The sequence below is a fragment of the Thermobia domestica genome, chromosome 2, assembly GCF_964235325.1.
Source record: "Thermobia domestica chromosome 2, izTheDome1.hap1.1, whole genome shotgun sequence".
Classification (NCBI taxonomy): domain Eukaryota; kingdom Metazoa; phylum Arthropoda; class Insecta; order Zygentoma; family Lepismatidae; genus Thermobia; species Thermobia domestica.
Window position 1 is genome coordinate 83,390,684 of NC_137455.1, and position 18,642 is coordinate 83,409,325.

The 18,642-nt window shown below is 31.9% G+C and overlaps 1 protein-coding gene across 5 annotated transcripts in view; it reads right to left on the reverse strand.

Annotated features, from left to right (window-relative positions):
- The window catches only part of Hasp (Hig-anchoring scaffold protein), an 819,228-nt gene that overhangs the window by 24,232 nt on the left and 776,354 nt on the right, over positions 1–18,642 (reverse strand). For 4 of the 5 annotated variants that reach the window (XM_081743356.1, XM_081743348.1, XM_081743323.1 and 1 more), the window contains 5 exons: positions 10,514–10,694; positions 5,603–5,718; positions 4,511–4,653; positions 2,534–2,660; positions 1–160 (listed from right to left, as the gene is read on the reverse strand). In XM_081743356.1, the coding sequence (XP_081599482.1) occupies positions 1–160; positions 2,534–2,660; positions 4,511–4,653; positions 5,603–5,718; positions 10,514–10,694 (727 nt within the window). The remainder of the gene's footprint in view (positions 161–2,533; positions 2,661–4,510; positions 4,654–5,602; positions 5,719–10,513; positions 10,695–18,642) is intronic. The other variant, XM_081743332.1, reaches the window with a different exon arrangement.

Here is an 18,642-nt window from a genome sequence, read left to right on the forward strand (position 1 = left end):
CTGTAATCATGGCTTACTACCCATTTTGGTGTCCCAAACCGACGTATCCAAAGGCATTCCATATGCAGAATTGTTCCGGGATAAACGATAAGTTTTCCATCATTACTTTGAGCTATTGGTCCGAGTTGATGCCGAAAGAGGATTGTCGGGGGCTTCTCTACTGTGAAGAGATTAATAATACATTCCAAATCAATTTTATTGCTACTACTATTTCCCAATAACAGAACATTTATACACGGATTAGATTATTTCAATTATAAATAAATGTAAGTGAACATGCTACGGCAAAGTACTGTGTATTATGATAAGCCCAAATCGTTTTCATGGAGAGATAATTAACGTACAAAAGGAGAATAATGGAAGCTACTGATAACAAACAAAAACAGTCATCTAGGAAATAAGAAATAAAACTAGTGCTTGAAATGCATGTTTTCACTTGGTTCTAAACGTATCACTGGTACTAACATCCAATAAATTGAAAGTAACTATCTATGAAAGCTTAGTTCTTTCTGTTGTAACGAAGTATACACAGAATTTCATTAAAAAGAAGGATAGATCAAGTCTCCAAGTTCAGATCATTTCAGGTGTTTGTTCAGATATTTTAATATGGTAAATGTTTATCTTTACATAATTTGCTCAAGAGGAGTTCAAGATCTTAACTCCCACCTTGCGTACGCTATTGGTTGCCTTATAACTCTAAAATTTTGATTACTAACTTTCAGAGAAAAACAAGAGGCAAAGATTTTCGAAAATTGTATTTTGAAGAAAATATTTAATGTAATAATGATTGTTTTATTGTAAAAGGAACAACGCTTTTATAAATTGCACAAACAAATATATATTTTTTTGAGCAAAATGAAGAAATGGGACTAAGACTATAAAAGCATTTGGCACTTTAAGTAGTTTTGCTATAACCTATTAAAATCAATCTAATGCTCCTCCAATGTCTCTAATGCTTCTATAGTCTTACGTTAGTCCCATTTCATCTCTTTACCCTACCAAAAAAGTCTCCTTTTTGTACATTTTCAAAAAGCATTGTTTTAAAAGCTTCTTTACATTTATTATTTAACTTTATGTCATGTTTTCACATTCGAGTAGTTCTGGATGTTTATCGTGTTTTACAATATAAAAAATAATTCACAATCTACTGGATGTTATACCGTACATACAAACCTCAGAGCGGTTTTGGTTTCATATCGGAATAGGATGTATATAGGTAGTTAGTAGAGAGAACAATTAATAACGTTTGATTTTATAGTAAAATAATAAATCATAGTGAAAATTATCTTTAAATATCGTATAGACATCGGGATTACATATCTGTAAAGAGTTCTAGTAAGTTATTATGAAAGTGTGAGAAATTAAAGTTGCAGAATTTGAAACTAACAGAAAACCTTGTAAAATATAAAGTCAGACTCGATCATGGAGAATTCTATACAATGCGAAGCTTCAAATTAGCTGAAAGTTACTGAATATCATGTAAATAATAAAATAGATACGTCTGAGATAGACAGGTCTTCACATGTAAAATACAGGTTGATCCACGAAAAATCAGTCCAAGAGTGAAACAACTGTATTATTACAATAAAAAATGTGATAATATAGTAATGTGTTATAGGAAGAGTTAGAAGCGGTGTAACTCTTATAATACGTTTGTTTCAATCTTTCGAATTTCAGAATACGAATCGTTGCCTATTCTGTTCTAGCTAAAGCCCTGTTTTCAATTATTCGACTTGGTAATCGATTTTCTGCAGCTATTGGCCGAATTCGGCCATTAGATTTTGTTAAATCATTTCAACCAAAATTGATAGCTGTTTCTCGATTTGCTCTCCTCTGCTAGATTCGAAATCTACCAACAATTATAAAAATGTCAAAAGAGGAGAGCTACTGTACTTCATAATTTTTATCCATTTCTCGAATAAAAAGTAACACCTGAGCAGTATCTGAAACATTTGTTGACTCATCCAGGGTCAAAGAGAAGCACTCTAAGTTTCGATTTTTGTCCGACGACTGAGTTAATATATTTTCTCCAATATCATATACCTTATGAACCACAGTGTTTGCTGACTAACTGATGCTTTTAAATAAATTATCTTTTCGAGCACATTTCTTCTGCTGCTGCAATCATGCAGTCCTTCATTAACTCGCCACCTCTAAATGGTTCACTATGCGGAAAGTAGCACGAGTTGGTGCTTCTTGTTCAGCATTTACTTCCTTAATTGCTGAGATTTCTCTTCAAGTCAACACTCTTTTCAAAGATTTATGTTTTTCTAACCGTAAACTTCTTGTAAATTTGGAATAATTCTGAGAATCTTTAGTCTCATAATAGATAGTAGATAGAGTAGAGTAGATCTCTATGAGAAGAGATACTCTTACTTTTATAAACCTCTTCGTACTTTAGGGACCTGTGAGTTTTCATTGCTTTGATATTATCATATGAGAAATACCATTATTTTGATAATCATGTGTATATTTGAAGTCTTGTATATTAAAATAATTGAAGTTTTTAGTGTCTAAAATAGCTTGTACTCACAGGCATAATCGTTTTCTTGGTTAAGCCCAAAACAAACTGGTTTCTGGCCATCCCATTCACCTCCACTGCACCTTCGTCGTTTAGAACCAATCATAGCATATTTTCCTATGTCTACACATCTGGATACCTGCAAATAGAATTTCAATTATTAGAGTAATTTATTGTTTCCTAATATTTCTAATTTATCTTTTTAAACGATTATTATATTCAATGATATATTTTGTTAGGTGCAATTCTGAAATATACCTTACACTACAGTAATGTTAAAAAAAACTTATTTTTGCCATCATTCAATTGTTTTTTCTTCTTTCACTGAATAAAACTTTTAGAACTTCTAGACGCAATAGCTATACGGGTGTCTACCCAGGATACAGGTCTTCTATCCTACGATACATGGTGAGGTTATACTGAAACTAACTTGTTCAGAACCGACTAGAAATTCGAGATTCCTCATCATTCCTTACATCCCAATATATGGTACAATCAACGCGTAAGGGTGCCCATATGTGAAAATAAAGGAGGAACATAAATCGTTTTGTGTACTTGCAAGATGCATGGATGATATCAAGAGATGTTACACAATTAGCATTTGGGAGAAGCAAAACTACGCATAATATCTCTAATACCTTGTTGCACGTTGTTCTTACAGGAATGCTAATTGTTTCCATTGACTGTGCGCTCCTATGTAATGATTCTAATCTTTTTAAAACTGTTGTATTATTAGGAATATACGAAAAAAAAAAAAAAAAACTAGTCTAGGTTTATGCAATAACGCTTTTTCTTCCAATTACCTTCTTTCACTTCTCTTGAATACAGTAGTTTGACTCATTTTACATTCATAATATTTGTTTTCTTTTCATCAACATTACTTGTACTCATTTGTATTGATAGTTTTTTTTTAATCATTCAGTATTTATACATATAGATTCATATTGCATTCCAAGGTGTGACATCATGTCATTAGTTTCCTTCCATGATTTTTATTTCACAAATTCTTTCATGATCATTCAATTGCATTTACAATCCGACTCCTTTAGCCTAGCGTTAACATTTTATTTTTATTCAATAAAGAACGAAAAGTTTCGACTATCTATACATGTTTATCAGATAGATATACATTCTTAGTTGTTGAATCAGAGTTTACCGTTCCTTTCAGTGCCAAAGCTATATCAAAAGTAGACCCAACTCAGTGTGGGAAACGAACTACATGAGCTCTAACCGGGAATCGAACCTGAATCTCTCTTCCTAAGTCCCGTACGCTAATCATATAGCCTCGAGAAGCTCCAGGTAGGTATAGAATTGATTGGTTCTACTTGATATCACCATTACAGTGACGCAAAACTCCAATAAATTATTTTTAAGACCAAGGCTCTACTGCTTAAAGTATGTCCGAAACGAAGCATTACTCCACTTTCCATACAAGATTTTATGCCCCGCACAACGAATTGAGCCCGCGACACGCACACAAAATATATACTTTACCGTATCCATTTGGATACAGAAGGACATAGACAGAAACAGAAAGTAAGAGAGATTACGAAAGAGAGAGAGAGATTCATAAATACAGTTTATTTTGAGAAATCATGAGTTACGTTATTACTTGTAACGATGAATTATTTTAACAACTGTAAGTAGTGGTATAGTTTAATGTGGTTACTATGATATTTTCCATCAAAAAAATTTCTTGCTTAATACTTCCAAGATATTCTACTAATGAACATTTTAACATACATGTTTATGGAAACTAATCAAAATCCAAATTTCAATAAATATTTAAATACCTTTGGAAGTGAATTTAGTCTATAAGGTATAAGATTAAGAAGGTAAAATTCATTATTTGTGAAGAGAATGAATACATATAATTATGAAAAGTAAATCTTACATTACAGTGCAATTATTATTATATTATTTTGCATTTAAATATACCCTGCTGTTATATATATATATATATATTATTTTTAAAAATACATTACTTACTAATGTAGTGCCTGGTGGGAATTCCACAACTTCTTCTGTTATTTGTTGATCGTTATAAAATGACACAAGATTTGGTTCTGTGTTTCTAAATATACAAGAACGATTTCTCGAACCTCCAATTTCTAACAGATCCTCACCTTCTGCTAGTAGGCATCACACCATGGAAAAAGAGAGTTAAAGAAAAATAAAACATATTGATATTATTATTATTATTATTGCATTTTTCTTAATAGGAGTATTAAGAAATTTGTATGTTACCCTTTATGTTTGAAAACCACTACGTAACGTAAACACAAATATAACTTTAAAATATATTATGTACGAACTTCCTCATAGTTTACGTATAAGGGAAAAGCGCGTAAAACAAATAAAGATTAAAGTGACAAGTATACGTAGAAAATAATGAATTCCTTTGATTTTTACATTAAAGGTATTGCTTTCCTCTTGTTAAAAAACTTTAAACTTTTAAAAAATATATTTGATAAATCCTGGTCTTCTGTCTTAGATACGGTAATGTTTATATAACTTAAGAGTAAATAACTTTGTATATTATAACCCTGCTAAACATCAATAAAGTAACATATCTTACTTGTAGTATGTGATTCATTATTCACTCTTTTTAACTGTATATAATATCAATGATTAAGTATGATGCTTGCTTTCTTGTGCATGGCTACAGTATACTATTTTTATGTTTTTATCATATTATGTTTTGTTTGAAATTGTAACTAATAATATATGATGCTATTGATGTACATATATACACAATAATTTTCTTAATCTAGGAGAAGGTGGTACGTAATTTCTCACTACCATATTCTTTATAAAAATGGTAATGTATAATTTTAAATTGAATAGCTTAATCAGAAAAAATCCAATTAGTTAAGTATTTCCATTTTTCAGCACAGTAAGATTCAGAAGTTCTGCTGTTCATCAAAATTTCAATGTTCTTTGGTAGTTAATGACTTGTGTGCAATCTATCTAAATTAATATATTTTTTTTAAAAAATGTTTTCATAAATAAAGCAAAACATTAGTGGCCGGTTGTAGATGCTGTTTACTTTACTTATTACTGTAATTTATTTTTACTTACCACAATTGAGTGACCGTCCAACCCAACTTCCATCTTCACAAATAATTTTCCATGTTGTTTTATCTCCAGTGATGCTTGCAATACAATTAAATGTCACTTCGGTCCCATCTGGGAAGCTGAACAAAAAAGAAAGAAGACTGAGAAAAACAGTGATAACTAAAGTTCATATGCAGTGGTCTGAAGATTCCAATAGCGTAGATTTACTCACACACATGTTCTTCGTATGGTTTAGTACATATTATACATAAAACATTTTTGTGAGAATACTCCGAGCTTATTTTACCGTAAATTGTTTTGTTACAATTGTAAAAAAAAGAAAGAAAAAGAAAAAAAGTAGAATGTTCGAATTGAAACTTTGGAGAAAGTCTTGAAACAATTTCCAAATTCATAATTCTGTTTTACATCTATATTTGCTTCAAAAATTAAACATAGATAATACTAAAGAGACCGGTTAACATGCTGTTTGAGAAGAAACTGCATTCTGAACCCAATAGACGGCGTGGAAAAATAAAAAATAAAATTATAGTAGATATTGTAGTAGATAGTGTTAAAGACGATAATTGTTACGTCAAATCAAAGGGGATACTGAGAGACCGTAGCACATGAAAACATCTTAGTTCAGGAAAAATGACTCGTCAGTAATACCAGAATATTAATTGTGATAAAATACGTTTAAATGTATTTCTATAATTAAAATTTTTCTTATACTGCACTAGGCAAGCTGCATAACATTGATTACCCTGATGACCCACTCCCTATATTCCTAATGGAAACTCAAATCGTTCCCACAATGCAACAAACGTGACTGCGACACTACCGACTAGAGTTGTAACTAACTGCATCGTCTGCTACTGGCAGTAGCTAAGTGTATCATTGGCTAATTCTATCAGACTCACACGCTCTGAATGATTTGATTCGTTTTTGTTTTTAGTAGTTCGTAGTACGCAACTTCTTTGAATGGCGGCGCCACAGTCTCCACAGTTTCAGCGGGAAGAGAAGCTGAAACCTCTTATACTATATTATTACTTTATGCTAAATAATAACCTAGTAATACATTAAACTCTATTCTAAACCTATTTATGTTTAGAAGATGGTTATTGAATTTTGTCTTCTCCAACTTACTAAAGTATAACTTCAGTCATAACTTATTAACTCAAAAATTGAGCCAAATGAAGTCTAATTTTTATATACTTTCTCTTTTGTAATACAATTTATATGTTTAATTAAAGAGAAATCTATTGAAAGGTGGACATTTGAATTGAACATTACAGCTCATGTCTTTAACATGCATTCATAAACGTAGTGAACACAATGAACTGCGTCAGTAAATTAATTTGATGTGAACTAAAATGTATATTTTGGATGTGAACAGAAGAACACTTACAGTATATAACAATATCGTAACAGATTTTTAAAAAGGTTATTGTAATTATTTTACTAATATGGAAAGATTAAGACTGTCTCTGAAACCATTTATAATGCAATATTGCTGTATCTCTCCACATTGTTAGAAAGACTTTAAGATAAGCATGAAAATAAGAATATGTTGTTCCCTTTTTTATGCTGAATACTTGTGTAAAAGTTTTTCTTAGAACTTCGCGATAAATTTATAAATTTGAAAAATCTTGATATGAGTTTGATGGTCATGTTTATGGAGTATTTGTAACTACAGGATTTCATGTAATAATGCTATTGTTTGTCCGTAGATCCTAAAATATTTAGAAAGTGAAAGATTTAGATCCTAAAAGAAGACATATTCGAAGAATTATATAAATGAGACAACATATAATTTCCATATTTTCAGTTTGTTCCTACCCATGTTTAAATTTTAAATTATAATAGATAAAAAGATAATTCAGATTATGCACAGTAAAGAACTGGACTCAAAACAGAGCTTTCAATATAACTCCAAGTTCTCAAATTTAAAGAGATATTTCGACGAATTAGAGAAGCACAATATTTAAAATGGGGTTTTCAAGTACATTTCATTTCGAGTAATGTTAGTTAAAATATTTAATATTGTATTTTGAAGGACATGGGAAGATGGGCCTGGAGAGGGCCAACCCGGACCTGTGCAAAGCTTCACTTTGCACTGCAAACAGTTCTTCCGGACCCAGATTTATTTTTCGTTGTATTTAAGGACTTGAATGATCCTTAAGAGACATTTTGAAGTACTGTGTAGACGAACAATATTTAACATTCTCCGCTTCGCCAGTGAGTTATATTTTTTGAGATTTTGTTGCAATTGTAAATAGTCATCATGTGAAGAAATTATCTTACATTATTTTAATCACCTGCGCACTAAATTATGCACGAGTAATTTACAGTTCCAAGGATGTCAATAATACAAAGAATAAAGAGCATAGGACTCAAGTAACGACTCTGGGGAGTACTCTACATGTAGTCAAATTGGATTTTATTCAGGATTTTGAAGCACAACATATTGGTATCTATTGTAAAGAAATCTTTCCATCAAATTTACGAGTGATCCAGCAAACTCACACAACAAAGTAACTACAATTAGAGGAGACAGTGATGTGTTAAAGTTTCCTAAAATCATTAATGATGTTATTTTATTTCCTTGAGAGCGAAATCTATGTCTTGAGTAAAAACCTTCATGGAGATTGCTAAAATCAAGATATATCTGTACATGTGCGGTGACAACGTAGGTACAAGGGATTCAAACACCTATTAGAAATTTTTAATTGGTCCCCAGCAACCAATGCATTCTTACGTTGGAATTAATTTCGAAATTACTTTTTTATGCCGTTAAAAAAATTATGCTATCTAATGTAAAATAATATTACATAACAATAAAAATAATCAATATTCACAAGATCGTGTAATTTTGTATAATTATTTCTTTAAATAAATTGAAGTTTGATGCCATTGTTTCAAAAACTGTAAAAGAGCGTTCTTATAAATTGAATTAATACAAATTACAAGTCAGTTGAGTCATTTTTCAGGCAAAATTTTCTTAAATGTTTAATAAGTTTGATTTGACTGTCATCATTATTTTAATATTTTTCTGTCTTTTCCTTGAACAATATTGTTGAACATTTGAAATAAAAGAATCTCGATATTTGGTTTGAATCTTGTTTAATACAAAATGTAGGTAATCATGGTTAATAATAATAATAATAATAATAATAATAATAATAATAATAATAATAATAATAATAATAATAATAATAATAATAATAATAAAGACGCTTTTGCAGTTTAAAAATAATTTCACAGTTTATTTTATTTTGGAACCCTTTAACCTCTTTATGGTCTTTTACGTCTCTTAGAAGGAGCCCCCTCCCCTCTTCCAGTTTGGAAACCACTGGTCTATTGGATCTGTTAAAAGAAACTTTGAATACGAATCGCTGTAATTTATTTTATAAGTGCTGAAGCCGAACGTCCACTGAAAAACATTAAAAGTCGGCACGTATGCATCTGTGTATAGAAATATCAGTCTTTATCTATTAATTATTAAAAACGTAAGTTATCAGCCAGATTTCTTATTAATAATTAACATTAAAATTAAGATAAACGTAAATTGAGTAGAACATTCCAGTTCTATGCACTAAATAGTAAGAAGTGTCTAACAGTTACGTTGGGTATATCAATATATTTCTGTTACATTTATTTCTGGATATATATATATATATATATATATATATATATATATATATATTGATACTTTTTTGTAGTATGTTGTTAATATACGTATGATAAGAATGTAATATAATCAGAAATAGGATTTTCTTTAAAATATGTTTACTTGAGTCCCTAATATATTAAGTAAATATGCAGTGTTCACAATTACATTCGAATTGACATGACTTTCAAGTTTTGTTTTCAGTTATTTTGTTTCTTTTAGTTTAACTTGTGTCATGTAAAATTTCAAATTATCTGCGTCCTATTAAATCAAGAAATCATACCTAGAATTCAAGGTTAGTTTACTATCCAGGATAATTTCAAGTATCAAATCACTGATAACCTACAAGAGCCAGCTTGTGGCTAAGTAGTTAATTTTTGTTGGTAGGGAAGATCAGGATTCCATCTCCGGTGTGAACTCACACGCGCGTCTCTGGCGAGGGGGGGGGTACGAGGGGGACACGTCCTCCCAATATTTTGAAGTACAAAACATTCAATATTTATTCTAATTTAATTATTTACTAACGATAGAATAACATATAAATAATAATATTTTTATTTGGAATATAATATTCAGGCTGTGAAACGATTATAACAGAGTTCTTGATATACCTCAGGGGATCCGTGAAGGTAAGCAGAAGGGTAAGAATGGAATCGAAGATAATAAACAGGTTGGACTAGGAAGTACCATTTAAATTAATTTCTTTGATGTCCCCCCAAAATTTTACATGCCAGAGACGCCAGTGTGAACTCATATAGTTCATTAAGCTCAGCTTCATGTCTCATGTGCCTCAATGTTGAAAAAAGACATTAAAATTCAAACTATCAAACTAATTTTCCATTTGACGATAATTTGATATTACATGTTATTTTTACATTTGATGTTGGGTATTGTTTCGTCGACTAGTTCGGTGGTTTTCAACATTTTCGAGTCTAACTCTCGTAAGACTTGGACGAAGCAATCTACAAACCAGAAAATGGCTTCAATGCTTAAAAGTATCCTTGAAAAACTTACATTATTATTTGTTTTAAAAAACGTCCATACTTTTGTTAATTTATAAAATGCATAATGACCTTCATCCAAAGATAAGAAAAAATCTAACACGTCATGAGATCCCAAATGTTCTTCTAAAAAGTCTATCTTCCCCAATCGCCCCTTTTTATTCCAGCTCTCCCTTTGTAAACCAGAACGCCTCCGCCACATTGAGAATCACAGGTCTAGTTCACACTACTGAAACATGCCTTATAGCTTATGAAACAACATACCTTCGCTCACCGTCTTTCACTTGCTCTCCATTCTTGTATATAAGCGACCCCTGGACTCGCGCTGGTGGTCCACAAGCTCTCTTTAAACCTGCAGGAAGCATGATTGCTCCGATATCGCCTTCCTTTGTGATGTCACTTCCGCCTTTGAACTCGATATCTGCTTCATTGTTTCCGTCTAGTTCTAGTTTGAAATACAAGGCATTTATTTTATTATTCTGTACCCTAAATCTATATCTATATCTGGTATATGTAATTCAGAAAAATTAAGAGTGATCAAGGATGTAAGTAAAGACTAGGGTTAACTGCTGCAGATGGCGGCCCCGAAATACAAAATTTACGGAGAAATGAACAGAATCAGACGAAATGTGAACATAAGGGTAATAAAAAAATGTAATAAAGATCATCAGTGTAGAGTGATTAAGTAGGGAGAAAAACAAAGTTAAATTCAGGATTATATGAGTTCATGTTTTGATGCGATTTTAGGTAAACAAGCAATAAAGCACAATATTGCAGTGTTTCAAACCCACTGTCTTATTAATTAACTTAGGACGTGTATGCTGCTGTAATGGAGGAAAATACAGAAATGTAGAGCGGAAACTAAGGGGAAAGTTGCATCAGAACCAAATGTGAAATGGGGCAAAATTTAGGGTGCTATTCCATTTTATTGGGGCAAAAATTTGTTAAGAAATACCGTATGTTACTTGATTTTACAATATTTCATTTCATTTATTTGCCTGCTTCATTAGCTTACAAAGCATGAGAAATTCTCATGTAAGCATTACAGTTGTCAGAAAAAAAAAACATACTATATTGTCAAGTACCAGAGGTATACATCATGCATCTTTCTAAAATACAAAACCACATAATAGGATATATGAAGTCAGGGCCGCCCACAGGGGGGAAGAATGGCGCAAGCTGCGCCATTGAGAAAAATTTTGGGGGGGATTTTACTCTACTTTCGAACTAGCAATTTTACTGTCGGAATAGCATTAAAACACGATTTTGAGAAGCTAATTTTCAAAAATTTTCCGGGGTGAACCCCCGTACCTCATACTCGGTACTCGATGAATGAAGTACCGCGCAAGTAGCCGTATGAAAGGAGAGGTTGGTTCGTTTTAAGAGAGAAGGGCCGCCCACAGGAGGGATGAATGGCGCAAGTTGTGCCATCGAGAAAAAAATAAGGGGTTATAAAAAAATTAGGGAAGAATTTTACTCTAATGTCGAATAAGTAATTTTGCTGTCGTCAGAATAACATTGGAACACGATGCGATTTTTTTTAAAATCTCGAAAATGAATCCCCCTACCCCCTGCTTAGAAACTCTATGAATGAAGTACGGCGCAAGTTGCTATATGAAAGGATGGCGCCAAGTTCTGATGAACAACACTTACAAACACTCAAGGAATAACTTTCAAATTTAGATTTGAAACTTGCCTATGTTGTCTGTTGAAAATTATAAAGTAGTTTGACATAATTGTGAGCTAGTGGTAACCATACAGACAACAGCCAAGTTTCAAATCTAAATTTGAAGTGAGCCAGTGAGTGTTTGTAACTGTTGTCCACCAGAACTTGGCGCCTATTTTTGTGATTTCAATTCTTTTTAAGGCCACTCGTACTTGGCTCTTTTACAGGAATGTTTTTTGTTGGATATCACTTCTTTTTGTAGGCTAATTTCGAGGATAACATTTTCTTTTGGTATCAAACTCAATAACTTGTAACTTGTATCTTACTTTTCATGTACAAGGGAATTATATCAATATTTTGTAAAGAAAAAAATAATACTACTAATTGTAAAAAAAGAATACCTGTGCCATACACAGTGTGTGGAAGTTTTTATACCCTTCAATATCCTTATAGAACATATTTAGTATTGTACACTACCAAGACTACTAATAAAAGTAATGCCATTTTTATAATTACTACTGCCCCTACTATTACTACAAGCATTCTATAATACTACTACAGGAAATAAAAACAACAACAAAAATAACAATTACTAGTACTATAAAAACTACTGCTACACTGGGCAATTGTTTTTAGAGGACTTGAGTTTTGAGGAGGGAAGAGATTATTAGTTTTTTGGGGGGGAGTGCGCCATCAGCTTTGGGGGGGATGGGCACCCCTGTATGAAGTATAAAAACATGACAATTTACAACGTAATTAGGTAACTGTTTGTACCACACCAGGCATGTACTCACGAGTATCTGTTACCAACTCTTCACTTAATGAATCGTTTAAATATTAATTAATGGTATAATAACACTTTTCAGCGAGTAGATTATATAACGTCTTACCAAGAATGGAAAACATTGGTCATATTTTTCAAGTACAGAGGAAGTTTATTATACAATCTGACATAATTCATGTAAACGGTTTTGCTTATATTTGCATATTTTTGATGCATTACAAATATGTCACTATCTTGCCTTGTATTATGGCAATGAACATTTTTGTTAAAGATAAAAAGATGCTTGTTTTTCACAGTAAAAAGAATAGATTTATAGATGTATAAGCTGGGGAGTGTCAAAATGTTTGCTTGCTTCTATGAAAACCTTTTTACATGTCGATTTTGTGGGTAATCCAAAAATTATTCTAATCGCTTTCTTTTGCAATCGAAAAGTGCTTAAACTATTTTCAGCAGATCCCCAGTGTATTATGACGAAGTTAATTAATGAATTAAACTTGGCATAGTAAAAGCTAAGAAGTGCTTCTCGTGACACAATACCTTGAAGTTTGTATAAAGCAAAACACACGCTACTTAGTTTCTTGTTTAAAGTGAAGATATGAGCAGACCATGAAAGATCGTCACTTATGATTACACCTAAAAGCTTTGTCATGCAAGAATATTGGAGTAATCAAGTAATCAAATTATATCTGGATCTTACCTCTTACATGTATAATAAGTTAGAACTACGAAATGGAAAGTATGCTCTTTACCACGCAGTACTCCGTAAGAAAGACATAATGAAGTGCAATGTTATGTGAAGCCAGTATAGAAAGTGATCATAGTAGTATCGTAAATGTGTGCCATACACAAGGTAGCCTATGTACTATTACACTATTCTTGTTAATGCGAATACCCACCATCGCGGATGCACCGCCTCACTGGCAGTTAGGACCAAGTGCTGGACTCTGACTCAGTTAAATAATACTCGTGGTTTTCAATGGACACCTAACACAAGTTGGTATGTTTTATGCATTGTAGTTTTTATGCCTTATGTACACACGCTGTAGTTATACTTAGCCCTCCTAAAGTCAATTTGCAAGCATTAATGCAACTTCTCCCTTAAGAAACACTTTCTAAGGAAGTAATAGTGCATTTCCTGTTAAAAGAAGTTCATATTTTAGTGGGAACCTAGTACAGGAAAGAAGTATTTTCATGTGTTTGTAATTGTTGTTGCTCCAGGGATATGTATTTGATATGGGGTTCCAGCCTCAAGCCTCCTTCTAAAAGATTAATTACATAGTACTGTAGCAGGATGTTGTTTGTAATGCTGGTTGGAAACATGTGAAGGTAAAGATCCATTGTTTTTGTTATTTCTCACTAGTGCATAGTTTTGAACATTTAACAGTTGGAAGGTACTAATTTTGCTCAGTAATAGAGTACAGATGAATACATAGGCTATCTAGTGAAGAGCAAAGAAAACATGAAAATATTATTTGTGATTAATAGTTAAGAGTTAACTACAGAAAAGAAAGAGGAGTAATTCAAAGTAAGGTATATTAAAATACCGGTAACATCAAATAAATAGTAATGCAACATTGAAAATAGGTTTATGTGGGTCTAATCCGGGCCCGCCACCTGTGGAAGATTACTCAAAGGATAATGTAACTCATATGTAAAGTAAACTTTATCAAGAAGGGAATGTATAATGTATGTGACCTGGCAACATGTAGTCAGTGTTGCCAGGTCCCTTGCTCGAAAAGTCGCTACTGTGCCATCGAAATTCCACACATTCCGCTACCCTTACTGAAATCTCACTATTTTCCGCTACATTATAAACTTCAATGGTAAAAGAAAAACGATGTTAACAAAACTGCAAAATACTTCACATATTAAATAATAGGCCTACTAGTGCTTCACTAAATTTTATGAATTAAAAATAAAAACAATTTCAGTCTTATTGGAATTAATATTATTAAAGTAAAAGTCACGGTCAATGCTTACCATTCTTTTACTATAATGTTCTTATTACCGCTCTGTATTACCACTGTGTAACAAGTTGTAATTCTAAACACTTTTTTCTTTTAAAAATAATGATTAATGAATCTAAATTAATGAGTCGCACATTCCCCTTTCCATTTAAAAATATTAGTGATACCCAATATGGCAGAATCCAAAATGGTTGTCATGATGACGACACCCCCAATAAACAATTTTTACATCAATACTCTCTTGCAACATTTGCTTTTCTTTCGCGCGTGCGTTTCGCATATAATGTCTCGATTCTGTTTTTACAAGTGTTATAGTTATTGCTGTGACTAGGTTGTACCATCGTGTTATTTTATCTTGCTGTTAGTAACCAAAGAGATACCAGGATATTGTAGGACAGCATAGTGATGATGATGTGTTGTCTTATAGATTAACGTTAAATCCAAACCACCTGTGTTCCCACCGTGAATCGAACCCGGGACCCCTTATTACAAGGCGACGAGCTTATCAGGACATTATAGGACTAGCACTTACTAATCAAAGACATATGAGGACATTTTAGGATTGGCTTTTATTAGTAAACAATGACATATAATGAAATTTTAGGATTGGCCCTAAGATTTTAAAATTTCTATGTCAGGAAATACTTATTAAATTTTTATGATGGAAAATATTTATTAGATTTAATCTAAGTAGAACCTTTGATTTTTATTAGAGATATCTCATAATGCAGCCCACCTAAAGATAATTCCTAAACATGGCTACGAACATGTTATCAATACACTTGTCAGCACAAAATCTTATTTTAAGAAGCACATTTCTTGAAAACAAGTACTAGTACTTTGTTTCTCAAATACATGTGCATTTTTAGAAAATTATTTCATGGAGTTAAGGGTCTTCACTACAGCAAAATTAAACTATCGCTAATTTTAGAGTTTTTCTGTAATATCTCAAAACAAATAAAAATATTCAAAAACCAGAAACGTAGTGAACTAGACAATACGTTTTTGCATGTGATACCGTTATCACAACTCATCTATCTTCTTTCGATTTGTAACTCTAGACAGATTTAGCACCTTTTTTTGCTCGTTCTGTAAATAGCGGCATACCAAAAGCAGATGCGTGAATTGTGATAAAGGTATCATATTCAAAATAGTATTGTCTAGTTCACTATGTTTTTGCTTTTCGAATATTTTTATTTGTTTTGAAGATAATACAGAAAAACTCTAAAATTAGCGGCAGTTTAATTTTGCTGCACTGAAGACCCTTAAATGTAAATCATATAGGTAGACAGGTAGATAGATAGATAAATCATATAGGTAGATATGGTAATTTCCGTACAGGTACGTATACAGGAATTTTATTGGGAGTCTAAATTCAGCCTGAACATAAATTGTATATTAACTCTAAAATACTCATAAAGTTATATCAAATTTACATAGCAGTTTGAATTCCTTATTATCTCTTGTCCTTGTACCCTGCGCACGTACGTGTTTACATAGTGCTTTGCATTATTTCAAAATTACCTTTTTCTTAAATAATTTATGGTTTAAATTAGCAAACTCTAAAGAACTTTCGCTTATGTCGTCGATTATATGGCTTCTTGTAGACCCTGGCTGCCAGTTACATTAACAAAAAATGCACCTTATGACTCGATTGAAATTCCTATTCTGAATGAAGTCAGCAGCTGGAGCAGGCATGGGCACTTGTGTAATTAACTCCTCCTACATACAGCGCTCTCGAAAACAGGACAATCCCGTAAGCACTTTAGAAAGAAATACATGTTTTCTAACCCGATTTGTTCACTTCTTTCAAGCTTTGGGGAAAATTGGAAGTTTTAAGATAGGTTTTCAAAAGTCGCTACATTTTCCGTATTTTTCGTCCGTCGCCGCTTTGTCGCGAGGGCAACGAAAAGTCGCTACTTGTAATGCGCTACGATTGGCAACACTGCATGTAGTCGTAGTAAATCTGGCAAGACTATGAGCAGTATACAGAACAGTAAACATGAAGGCGGGATTATATGTTAGCTTAAGTAATTAAGTATAATTAATAATAGACATCAATTGTCCCGTATAATTACTACGCATAATTAGCATAACTTGTAAGAAGAAAAATTAAAAATATATTATGGCCTTGTATGCTAATACCTGATTTTCATTTTATTTCTTTGTGTAATAAAGGGCAAGATACGAGATATAATATCATTTCCTGAAGAAATGAGCACTAGAGTAAACTTAGTTTAACTGCAGTATTTTATTCTACTTTTTACTTTGTTCAAGATGGGAACTGAGGATATCATTCTGAATTTTTATTTCTGTAATTGTAGTTTTAATTATAGGTTATCAAATTATTAATTAAAGTAAAACATCAATTTAAATGAAGACAATAAGAAGAAGTACACTATAGACGAAGTATACAACCGATGTGTATCAAAATCAAATCGGGGACTTAGTTTTAATTGTTTTAATTAAAATGGAAAACTCATTTAGAAGTGAACTTAAAGGATTTCGGTTTTAATGTGTTGTCGGAAAGATCTAAATCGTCAAGTATTTTGTATATATTTAGTTCATTTCTTTGCTTTTACTTTTTATATTCTTTGCTTATTTTTGAACCCATATTATGAATTTACATATAGATACTTCATTTAACATATTCATGTATATCAATTGCTTATGCTTATGCCAGATGTGATATTATTCTACGAACAGATAAAGCAAGAGTCGAAGAATGATTTCAAACCTAATCATTTAAAATGCATTTAATATTTTAAATATTTTCAATATTTATTATTTTTCTTTGTTTAATAATAATTCTATAATTTATGTGGAAATATCTTATTTAGATTGGCTTTTAGCCCGAACCGAAAAATTAGAAATATGCTTGTTATGTAGAGGGTCAAATATAGATGGTTGAGCACAACAAAGTTTACGTATCATTCCAATTTAAATTCATTTTTTTAAAAAACATATACACAATATATAGGGCTACATATCTATCGTTCCTTTCTTTTTACAATCTGCACTGGACTCTATTACGCTATAAAGTAACTAGGAAGAGTATTGGAAAAGTTTATCCTGATAGTCTGAAGTTGTAGACTGCATATGTCTTTCCTGTAGAACCTATGCTAAGTAAGGAAAACAAGTTTAGCATTTGCAAAGTTGAACCAGCACTTATAGCAAAATATGGAGCGCAGCTAATATGAAGCATGAAATCACGAAACTAGATATTGTCTCAAATATGTTTGAGGCTGAAAATAACCCGCAGAGATGCAAGGACTCGGTAAAAAAAAAAGTGTTTTCCACGGCTTTATTGCCTGGAAAATTTTGGATTTTTTTTTTTTATTTTTGAAGATTCTGCCTTTTTCCCATTACAGCACGAAATAACTTTCAATTACTGTATTCTGAAGGAAAGAAACCACGAAATATTCGAGAATCAAAGAAAAATAGGTTACTCGATCGAAAAGAAAGAACTGCAAAAGAAAGAACCACAGTGCATTTTGTAATTTCAATGATTTCTTTGCAGAGCGAGTGATTTTCGATGACTCAAAATTAAAGAGTGATTTCCAATGACAAAAATTTTTTAGTAATATTTTAGTAGTGTTAGCAATAATTGTTCTGAAAATCTAGTAGTTAAATTCAGTGGCAATTTATATTTACAATTGTTGCAACATGTTAAAGACACATATAATGAAAGGTATTATACAGACCAAATTTCTCTATCTGCATAGGAGCGGCTCGATATAACATTATGGTACTTCACATTTTCTAACTTTCGAGTAAAGCGAGAAAGAAGGTTCAACATTCCTATGCAATTCAATGCAATAACACACACCAAACAAACTTTCCTTGCCATTTGCAGATATATTTCTGAAATTACACTATCCAAATACTGTTCTGATTCAATCCCATCCCAACCGAATTCAATTTTACCGGAAGTGGTACTTCCTATTATGTTCACCCGAGCCGCTCATATCTAGAG